Here is a 12,060-nt window from a genome sequence, read left to right on the forward strand (position 1 = left end):
AGTGGTCTTGTATGTCTTCCATTTTCTAATAATTGCTCCCACAGTTGATTTCTTCACACCAAGCTGCTTACCTATTGCAGATTCAGTCTTCCCAGCCTGGTGCAGGTCTACAATTTTGTTTCTGGTGTCCTTTGACAGCTCTTTGGTCTTGGCCATAGTGGAGTTTGGAGTGTGACTGTTTGATGTTGTGGACAGGTGTCTTTTATATTGATAACGAGTTCAAACAGGTGCCATTAATACAGGTAACAAGTGGAGGACAGAGGAGCCTCTTACAGAAGAAGTTACAGGTCTGTGAGAACCAGAAATCTTGCTTGTTTGTATTTGACCAAATACTTATTTTCCACCATAATTTGCAAATAAATTCTTTAAAAATCAGACAATGTGATTTTTCTGGATTTTTTTTCTCATTTTGTCTCTCATAGTTGATGTATACCTATGATGAAAATTACAGGCCTCTCTCATCTTTTTAAGTGGGAGAACTTGCACAATTGGTGGCTGACTAAATACTTTTTTGCCCCATTGTACTTAACTTTTAATAATTTGATGGAACCCTTTCAGTCTGGTTTCAGAGTGAAACTGCTCTGCTACGGGTAAACAATGATTTGCTTATGGCAGCAGACTCTGGACAAACCAGCATATTAATTCTGTTAGAGCTCAGTACAGCATTTGACACTGTCAGACATGACATTCTACTGTCCAGAATGGAGAACATGCTGGGTATCTCTGGCACTGCCCTCCAGTGGTTCAAGTCGTATCTGACTGATAGGCAAGAGTTTGTTAGTCTTGGTAACAGCAGGTCCAGCATAGCGCCAGTCATACAAGGAGTTCCACAGGGCTCTGTCCTCGGTCCTCTGCTTTTCTGTATTTATATGCTTCCCCTTGGCCATATTATTCGTAGCTTTGGACTGGGTTATCATTTTTATGCAGATGATACTCGGCTCTATTTCAGTGTTTAAAGTGGAACTTCATCAGAGCTTTCTCAGCTCACAACTTGCCTCAATGACATTAAAACCTGGATGGAGCAGAACTCTTTAAAATTAAATTGCAACAAAACTGAACTCCTGCAAATTGGGACTAAAGTTCAACTTAATAAAATGAGCTCCTTCCCAGTCAATCTTGGCGGTGATCTCATCAGACCTGCCTCTACTGCAAAGAATCTTGGTGTCATTTTTGATTCCTCCCTTTCTTATTCCGCCCACATAAATCACATTAAGAAACATTCTTACTTTCACCTCCATAACATATCACGTGTTCGCTCCTTCCTCTCCTTTTCTAACGCTGAGAAACTTGTCACATCCCGCATCGATCATTGTAATTCCCTGCTGACAGGTGTCCCTTCTAATCTTATATCACAGCTCCAGCTTATTCAAAACTCGGCTGCAAGAGTCCTTGCACAGACCAGCAGCACCAAGCACATATCGCCCATCCTGCTTCGCCTTCACTGGCTCCCTGTGTCTTACAGAATTAAATATAAAATTCAACTGATAACCTACAAAGCCTTAAATGACCTTGTGCCAAACTACATCAGTGACCTTCTCCATCACTATGTGCCTGTCCGCCTACTAAGGTCCTCTCATTCTGGTAATCTTGTTGTACCCCACACTAATCTACACTCAATGGGTGACAGGGCCTTCAGCTTTATAGCACCCAGATTTTGGAATGACCTACCGAAATTAATTACATCAGCTGACTCCATGAATTCTTTTAAAAAACAACTCAAAACTCATCTGTTCAGTAAGGCTTTTAGCTCTACCTGACTTTATTACCCTTCTTTCAGTTTACCTCTATGTCAAAATGTTCATGTAACTTGTGTGTGTGTGTGCTAGACCATCAGTTATGTTGTCTGTTAGGCTTTTTTCTCTGAATTTGCTATCTTACTCTTCTTTATTTATTTATCTGGTTTAGTACAATGCTATATACTGTATACCCTGCTGTTCTTTCTTAAACTTTGTGAAGTGCCTTGAGCATGGGAAAGGCGCTATATAAATAAAATGTATTATTATTATTACTCTAATATGATACCCCACGTGCATATGTTGGGGGGGGGGGGTTAACAATTTTAGAGACATTGGATTTGGTCATGGAAATAGTACCATCTGCTGACTCTGTATTCCTACTGGCAGACATCAGTGCATATGAAGGGAATAAAATACCTGGAGGATGTTGTGGTATAGCGGGTCCACAGATCCCATTCTAAGGCCATTTTTAAAATAAGTAATCACAGCGCTTGTGGCTTAGTGAGGGGGCGTGGTGGTGTGTGGCCGAAGCAGTTCCTGAGGAGTTCGTGGTGTGGGTGTTTCTCACCTAAGTGCACAGGTGAGAAACGGTCCACATCCGTAATTGTTCCCAGGAGCTGCTGATTTGCCACAACTGCCACGTCCTCTTAATAAATAGAAGCGCGAGGCAGCTAAAAAGAAAAAGAAAAGAAAAAAGAGACTGAAAGAAACGGAGGTTGCAGGAGAAGGCAGGAAGCAGTGGAGAGAGAGAGAGAGCGAGAGGAAGCCGGTGCAGGAGAATGAGCGAGCGAGTGCAGGCTCGCTTGCAGCTGAGCAGGTAGCCTGGGAGTAGTCGTAGTGGTCGCTCCCGCTGAGTTTATAGTGAAGAGCAGGAGTGACCGGAAGGTGGATGACTCTCTGCGGAAGGCAGCGGGAGTCGGGACTTGGGACGTGGATTCTCCAACATGAGAGCCCTGGTCGTTGGGGAATCCCAAGTCACTGTTTGGTGCAGCCTACCTGAGCCAGGGATCGGTAAGGCGAACCGACCAGTAGGACAGTGGAGAGAAGGCCAGCTGCAGGTAGGGCGACTCCCCTATTGAGAAGCCCAAACGGGAAGCAGGGGAGCCGCCAGAGGAAAGGAGACACCGGGCTTGTTTTGTTTTAAAAGACTGCTTTCTGCATTAGTTTAACCTCGTTGTTTTAAAGATTTTTTCTAATGGATTTTAACCTCCACGTTTGTTTTTCACATGCTTTTAATGGATTATTTATTTAATGAAGACTTTTTGATAAGCACTAGACTTTATTTATTTGAACATTGTTTTTGATTGTAGTTTTAAATAAAAGCACTTTGCACTTTTTATACCATCCCCTTGCTCCATTGTTGTGCCTCACTCCGAGTTCATCGGTAACATTACCAACGGTGCAGGGTACAAGGGCTCCAAGACAGAAGATGGGAGCATGGAGTCAAACCCGCATTGTCACAGATGTAACCGTGAGAAACCGCCTTCCAAGCTGTGAATTCTTAATTTTTCTGCTACTCATGGATTGTTCACAATGAGTAACATATTGGATTACACGACTGCTCATAAATATGTACCTGGTACCATGGGAAGGGCATAGTTTTAGCTAAAGATTGGTTTTCAGCTCTACGTTATTGACTTTACGACAGTAAATTCCACCTGCTATTTACAAACCTTGTAATAGAGTACAAGAGTGCTTGCAGTGTTACTTTGTATTAATTTATTTGGCATTCCACTAGCAAAATCATTCAGTTTCTTAAGAAAAATAACATTGGTAAAATAGGGTCTTCTGTAACTAACAGAGATTCAACTATAATTGAATTACACAAAGAACTGGTAAATGGGCTGGGCTTTCTGCAGTAAGCCTTGCACCAAATGCATTTTATTGTATGTGTCACAAATCATGCTTGTGTGGTAAACGGTTTTAACAGGAAGAAAAACATGTATAATGTGTTGAAAGTAATAAATTGAATTCATGAATATTGTCTGCAATATGGTCTTTTCAGGAGCCCTCTTGGAGCAGCTCGAGGATAATTATCAACGTTTTTTTATACTTGTCCTAGTAAGGGTTTTGGTAGCAACATGCTGAGCTGTGCTGCAGGCACTCCTAGCACAATCAAGATATGTAATCAATCCAGCATGTTCCGGGGTCTGTCCCTCAGTCTTCTCTTAATGGGTCATACTTCTAATTGGAGGCACCCAGGGAGCATCACAGGTACATGTCCAAAACATCTTAATCCACAGAAGTAGCATTTCCAATCCAGGGTCCTTTCCATATTGCTGAGCTACTCACCTTTTCACAGATGGCGAGCCCATCAGCCCAATTCAGTAACCTCATTTTGCCCACCTGTATTTTTGATCTCATTTTTTCAGTTATTATCCAGACATCAGGCCCTTAGGTTAGGAAGAGTATGTAGAGTGACTGTTAAATCAACTGCTTTATCCCTCGATATAGCTTCTGTTTCACCGTCCTCACAATCTGCTACAATGTTCTTAAAACTGCTGTCTTTGCACAGATTTTATCGTCAATTTTGTGATCACCTCTGCCTTCAATCATGAACAAGTTACTGTTGCATTCAGAGCAGCTACTCAATCCTTAGCTTCAGGGATCATGTCACTCTTTTCTTGGAGGGGACCATGACCTCATATTTGGAGATGCTAATTCTTGTTTGAGCATAAGCCATTCTTTTGCACATTCAGAATCATAATCTGATGAAACTAAGATGACATTATCATTTTGCGGATAGAGATGCACCCTTTGGGTTCCAAACTGGGCACTATCCAGGGATTGGCTGCAGCTTGCTCACTCTGCGAGTCCTGAAGTACTGTTTTTGCTGTCCATGCCTCCTCAAAGAGGCACATTAGCCAAAACATAACCACAATATCCAGGGTGTTCAGGATTTGCAATCAGATCTCATACCACTGCAGAGCATTAGAGTTATAGTGGTGACCACCACCATATAGGTAGACTCTTCTGGCACTACCTTCTCAAAAGGGTGTACATTGAACCCTCGTTTATCGCAGTTAATCCGTTCCAGACTCTACCACGATAAATGAATTTTCACGAAGTAGGATTCTTTATTTACAAATCGAATATTTTTGCAGTTAGAGTATAGAAAACCTGTTTACGACCTTGTTGTAGGGTTCTATCGCTCCATCAAGTGCATTCTGGAACTGCAATGCACGCATCATTTGTGGGTCCCATTCGCCAGTCATGTCCTGTACTACCTTAATAGTTCTCACGACTTGCAAGAGACGCTCAAATTTAAGGCCAACTTCCTCCTCCTGACCCCCAGGAACCTCTGGCTGCTCTTCCTCCTCCTTACTCGCAGACTTAGTCATCTCCACCAGATCCTCGTCAGTTAAGGGATCCGAATGTGTCTCCAGCAGCTCATCCACGTCATCGCGGGTCATATCCGCGAAACCTTCTCCTCTCAGCATCCAGGCTAGCCTAACTGCCTTATCCACTGCCGAGTTGCTTATATCCTCTGGGGTGAATCCTCTGTAGTCTTGGACAATTTCAGGCCACAACATCTTCCAGCTGGCCTTCACGGTCTCCTTCTTTATGTCCTTCAATGCAGCCTGGATGTTCTTCAGACAGGTCGCTTGTATACTGCCTCCAGTACTCCTTCAGCAAGAAGTTCTCCTCAAGGTTCATGCCTTCGACGAGGTGCTGCAGGGTGTTTCGCGTGTAGAGGGCCTTGAACGCGCGAATAACGCCTTGATCCATGGGCTGGATCAGCAAAGTGGTATTGGGAGGAAGGAACTCGATCCGCACACCACCGTAGGATAGGTCTTGCGCATGACCTCCAGCATTGTCCATGAGGAGAAGGACATTAAACTCGAGTCCCTTCTCCGCGAGATACAGCTTGACTTGGGGGATGAAGCACTCGTGGAACCAGTCCGATGACAGCTGCTTCGTGATCCAGCCCTTGTTGTTGTGCATCCAATGCACTGGCAGCTGGTTCTTGTTTTTATTCTTCAGGGCCCTAGAGTTCTTGGCCTTGTAGATAAGGGCAGGCTTGAGCAAAAATCCCTCAGCATTTCCACACATAACGGTAGTAACGCGATCCTTATATGCCTTGAAGCCATGGACCTTGGCCTCATCCTTGAAAATGAATGTCCGGGAAAGCATTCTTTTCCAGAACAGTCCTGTTTCGTCCATATTGAACACCTGTTCTGAATGATACTTGCCCTCCTCAAGGATCTTCTGGAACATGTTGTTCACATAGTCCTGTGCTGCAGGCTGGTCAGCAGAGGCAGCTTCTCTTTGGAGAACGACACTCTTCAGATGATTCCTCTTCTGGAACTTCTCGAACCAACCCTTGCTCGCTGTGAAATCCATGAACGTTGCAGAAGAGGGTCCTGGTTAAGGTTCGTCCGCCGTAAAGCTCTGATAGAGCTGCCTCGCCTTCTCCCAGATGACCAGCGAATCCACTGGAATGTTTTTCTTGCGGCTCTAGCTGATCCAAATGGCTAGGACAGACTCCATTTTCACTATGAACTTATTACGACTTGTCACGACGCGCTTTGTTTCCTTGTTGAAAGAGACAGTAGCCCTTTCACGGATGTTCTTTTCATCTTTACGGATGGAGCGAACAGTAGACTCATTCAAGTCGTAATGGCGGGCAACCTCCATGATTTTCTTGCCATCTTTAATCATATCCAAGAGTTTCACCTTCTAGATGGTAAGCATCTTCCTCCGGCACTTAGTTTCACTGTCAGAAGGCTTAGAAAAAGCAGTACGTTTAGGAGCCATTGTGGGGCTTGGGTAAAAGTTATCAGAAAGCGCATGCGTAGTGACGTAGCATGTATGAGAAAAAACCGTGATAAGAGTGAAGCCGCGGAAGTCAAAGCGTGATATAGCGAGGGATCACTGTATTCACTGGTTGTGGTTCCTCAAAGCGTACTTTCCACTTCATAGTGTAATCCCTAGTTGAGGTCATTATTTCCCCAACTTTTCTAAGGGCGGCCATGGCAACATCCCACCTAATCTTCTAGAATCATTGAACCTTTTGCCAGAAACTGTTTGAGGTCATCTTAAAGTTGTTCTCTATAGCTGCACCAAACTCCATCCACACATAGGACTTTGCCTTTGCAGTGTCACAGATGCTTTTAGGCCTACCAGTATCATCTCAAAGTTTCCCTTATCACTGATGTGCAACAGTGGATCCTAGGACTGCTGTTGAGAGGCACAAGAAATCTTTTGGGCACAGCTCATTCCCTTGACTCCAATGCTGAGATCTTAAGCATTGTCTGTTAGGACTTAGCATCCACAACTCCTCCAGAGTTATAGAAGGATTTTTGCAGTTTACCTTATTCTGAATAGAGGCATCCCGTAGTTATTCCTAGGACACCCTCACTACCCACTTGTGCCTCCCAGGTCTGTTCAGTAGGTGATCCATCCATCTGAGACAACACAGCACAAAGTGTGCACCTCTTTGAACCTAAATGTCTAAAATGTGGTCTTAGAGCAGACAACACAACTACAAAGTCAGTGATCTTTGGTTAGAGAGTGTAATCTTCTCTAATAGTTTTAACATTGATTTCTTTGTTTTTTTTTTCAATGGCTTAAAACTTCTCTCAGCACATATTTTTAAAAGCTTTGCATCTTAGAAAGGAATGTTTTTCGTTAACGTATTGCACTGGAATGTTGAGCAATGTAGTTTTATATGCAGCTGCAACAGGGTGTAGCAATCTTTCTTACAGATTGGATTTGGGTTGAAATTTGTTGCAAAGTGCTATTTTTACTTTATTGCAGGCAGCAACACATTGAGAGCACAGAAATATGAGAAGATAATATCTAATTTTATATATAGGTTTATCCAGCTTTTTTTCATTATCAAAATATAAGTTTGCTATGTTTCTTTACCTTGGAGGTCCACTATTTTCTCTCCTCTAGCTTGTATGCCAGCATCTGTAAATATTTTCCCCATTTATTTCATCCTTTTTATTTTCAATTTCCATTACTGTTGAATTTAGTGCACAGCATATGGTTTAAAGACTTAAAGAAGGGTTGCATGAAAATGTATCTGTGAAGGGAAGAAACGTAAAGGTTTTACACACACTAAAAAAATGGAAGGAAAAATAAAGACAGTGTTTCAACTTTCTTCATCTGTGTCTCAAACCGACTTTCCTGTTTTTATGCTTGGTAATATTCTTTACCCTTTTCCCTTTTGATTTAAAGAATTGTTCATCACAAAAAGAAGAAAATAAATTACATTTATGATTACTTGATCTTACTGTTGACATGAGTGTCATTACAATCTGTTATTTGATAAATCTTTACTGTAAACCCGTTAAATATTTAATGAAGTGAAGCTATTTTACCCGTAAAGATTCAACTTAAGGTGTGTACAGTTGACAACCATTCAAATCATTTAAGGGTTCCAGTTACTTATTTATATACTAGTATCAAAGTCCAATTGCAGTATTTCCTTTTTTTGTTATTGCTTATATTATATTCATTCCAGCATAAAACGTTTGCTATTGAGTTAAGAATTATTCTGTCATTTTTCTTGAAGATTCAGAACACGTAGTACTGTATGAGGATGCACTAGCAGTTAGTATGTATGATAGGAAAGCTGTTGGAGATGAGAAGAGAATATGAAGAACAAAAAAACAGTGCACAATAAATATAAATTTTGTAATTCAACAAAATTGGAAGTTGATTTTTTTATACCTAGCAGTACATTGTGTGTTTGATGTATGGTTTTTTCATGTTTTTTTGTGTTTTTATTTAATATAAACTTTTCTGAGTAATTCTTTTTCTTCCTTCCTATGTAGGATGATGTTTTCTGTTCAGGACAGCAGAATTATGCTGTGATTACACATGGACACAAGGAGGTAGCTATGGATAGCATGAGAAAAGTAAGTTGAGATCCTTGCATTAAGATTCTGTAGTCTATTCTGCAAACCACCTTGTTCAAGTTTTCATTATCATTTTACTTTGAAGATATTTAGAAGAAGCTCATTATTCTTTATTATTGAATGTATTCTTTATTTCTTTTTAATTATTTTGATAATTTACCAACTTTTTTATTCATATTGCCACATTCAATTTTATATTTTTTGTTTTAACAATGTCATTATTAATACATGATAATGAACTAGCTGTCAAAAATCAAATAATGTACACAAGGTATGTGCTCTTTGTGATGTTTAAAGATTTAATTTTATTCAGGTTATCTTTGTATAGCAGTCTTTACTGAGTACAGGATTAGAGGACTATAACAAGTTCACAGGTAAAATTCAATTAAAATTACTCATTTTTTACTACATTATAAAGATGCAGATTTGTTAAAACACAAGTAAAACAAAATGGTTCCAAATTGATTAACAGAAATGGAACCTAACAGTATTTGACAGAGTCCTAGACACCTAGGCCATCCATCCATTCATCCACCCTCCCCCTCCTGGACATTCTACAATACAAGTCTGCTGGGCTGTGTAATGTTAACAGTTGATTGCAAGGCTTCCAGTATCACAGATGTCTTTCCATGAGCAGTGGCACCAGTTATGACAGCAGGACACAGAGAATAGAAACATAACAGAGGTGGGTTAGTTACAGATCATAATTATTGTATTACATTTTTGTACAAATGTCTAATACACAGAGGTTAAAATATGCACAGCTAATCAGCAGCTGTAATCGAGGCATGGTAGACTAAAGCGGAGAGTCTTCAACCTAGATTTAAAATCTGAAATCAAAAGGGGGGAGGGGGTACCTCTTCTGCTGTATATAAGCAGGCATATCATTTCACATTTTTGGGCACCTGTAGCTAGAAGTTAGACCTCTCACTTTTGTTTTGTTAATCCTCCGAATCTTTAGTAGACTAGCATTTTGAAATCGTAATTCAAGCTTTAGTTTGAAAGGCTTTATATGTAAGAAGGAGAATTTTGAAATCAGCCACAAGCTTACCTGGTAGCCAATGTAAAGTCTTAAGAATGAGTTATTTTGTCATATTTTCTGGTTCTTGTAATGATTCTTGCAGCAGCATATATAGAATGAACAGCCTGTGAATAAGACATTACAGTAGTCAATCCCATTAGTATTCTCCATATTTATAAATTGTCTTTTTAATTTTCTCATAATTATAAGCTGGAAAAAAGCAGATTTTAAATGTGTTTTAGAAAATAATGTCTAAGGTTCTAATTTAGTAAAACTAATATTTAGACCATTCAGTTAAAAAAAAATCTTTATTCAGAGATGAATAGTTATCATTCATAAAGTCTTTTAATTCACTGGCACAGTTAATTAAGGGATACTATTGGAGAAACCTTTTTTGGTCTAAAAGAAAGGTATAGCTGGGTATCATCTGAATACGAGTAAAAATGAATGTCATGTTTTCTAATGGTAGTTCCCAATGGAAGTATTCAAAATGAAAACAGTAAAGGTCCAAGTAATGAGCCAAGGAGAATATTCTGTTTAACTGGAATATGACAACAAACTACCATGGACACATTTTTTTGTACATTCTGAAATTGATCTGATAAATAAGAACTAAACCACGCACAAATTGTACCCAATGTAATTTTCCAGTCTATGTAATATAATAGAATAATCAAAGGTGTCAAAGGCTGCACTGAAAACAAATATGGCACAATTACTGTAGATTTTTTTATTGTAGATTTTTTTTTTTTCATCAGAGGATTTTCAAATGTCATTTATAACACATAATGCGACTGGTGTAAAAGCCAGACTGGAATCTTTCAAATAAATAAGGTGAGACTGAAGCTGTGTGGCAAGTATTTTTGAAGTATTTAAAAAGAAAAGGTAAATTTGAAACAGGTCTATAATTGTTAAGTGTATGTGGGTCTAGTTCCTTTTTTCCCCCCTCATTTTTTCAGTAATGGTCCAATAACTAACACTTTTAGTGCATTACAAATTCTGTGCCATTCAGTAATAACCTATTCATAATGCTAAAAATACATGCTGCCAGAATCACAATTGACTTTTCACTTGTTATGCTTGGATTGGGCCTTAGGGTCAGTTAGTTTAGAAATTAAAGTTAACACTTCCTGTTATCAACTTTAAAATATAAAGTGGTATGAACAAGGAGGGTCAGAGTTTGCCAGTGTAGTATTTTGTCTGTAAAATGATGCTGTAATCTGGGATCGTGTATTGATCTTGTATTGTCAGTTTTTATCACTAATTTACTTTATAAAATCTGCATAGCTAATGCCAGTTGTAATTCAGAATTCCCTTTTGTTAGATTGGGAACTGTTCTTAACAGTACACAAGGAATACTTCTTTTTTTTCATCTAATAATTTAGAATTGTAGTCAGACTAGCCCTTATAAAGGCCTCTTTATAAATTTCAGCACACTCTGAACATGTGGTTTCTGTTTTTGTCATTTTAGTTTAAGAGTACAAGTACTATCATTACACCAGGATGAGAGCTTTAATCACTTTTGTTAGTGGAGCTACTATATATACAGGTGCTGGTCATAAAATAAGAGTATCATGACAAGGTTGATTTATTTCAGTAATTCCATTCAAAAAGTGAAACTTGTATATTAGATTCATTCATTACACACAGACTGATGTATTTCAAATGTTTATTTCTTTTAATTTTGATTATTATAACTGACAACTAATGAAAGTCCCAAATTCAGTATCTCGGAAAATTAGAATATTATGAAAAGGTTCAATATTGAAGACACCTGGTGCCACACTCTAATCAGCTAATAAACTCAAAACACCTGCAAAAGCCTTTAAATGGTCTCTCAGTCTAGTTCTGTAGGCTACACAATCATGGGGAAGACTGCTAACTTGACAGTTGTCCAAAAGACGATCATTGACACCTTGCACAAGGAGGGCAAGACACAAAAGGTCATTGCTAAAGAGGCTGGCTGTTCACAGAGCTCTGTGTCCAAGCACATTAATAGAGAGGCGAAGGGAAGGACAAGATGTGGTAGAAAAAAGTGTACAAGCAATAGGGATAACCGCACCCTGGAGAGGATTGTGAAACAAAACCCATTCAAAAATGTGGGGGAGATTCACAAACAGTGGACTGCAGCTGGAGTCAGTGCTTCAAGAACCACCACACACAGACATATGTAAGACATGGGTTTCAGCTGTCGCATTCCTTGTGTCAAGCCACTCTTGAACAAGAGACAGCGTCAGAAGCGTCTTGCCTTTGGACTGCTGCTGAGTGGTCCAAAGTTATGTTCTCTGATGAAAGTAAATTTTGCATTTCCTTTGGAAATCAAGGTCCCAGAGTCTGGAGGAAGAGAGGAGAGGCACAGAATCCACGTTGCTTGAGGTCCAGTGTAAAGTTTCCACAGCCAGTGATGGTTTGGGGTGCCATGTCATCTGCTGGT

At 39.7% G+C, this 12,060-nt stretch overlaps 1 protein-coding gene across 4 annotated transcripts in view; it reads left to right on the top strand.

Moving 5' to 3' along the window:
• Nucleotides 1-12,060, top strand: part of erbin (erbb2 interacting protein) — a 303,640-nt gene that overhangs the window by 270,228 nt on the left and 21,352 nt on the right. For all 4 annotated transcript variants that reach the window (XM_051929687.1, XM_051929688.1, XM_051929689.1 and 1 more), the window contains one exon: nt 8,522-8,605. In XM_051929687.1, coding sequence (XP_051785647.1) covers nt 8,522-8,605 — 84 coding nt within the window. The remainder of the gene's footprint in view (nt 1-8,521; nt 8,606-12,060) is intronic.

This window comes from Erpetoichthys calabaricus, chromosome 7 (assembly GCF_900747795.2).
Source record: "Erpetoichthys calabaricus chromosome 7, fErpCal1.3, whole genome shotgun sequence".
NCBI classification, from domain to species: domain Eukaryota; kingdom Metazoa; phylum Chordata; class Cladistia; order Polypteriformes; family Polypteridae; genus Erpetoichthys; species Erpetoichthys calabaricus.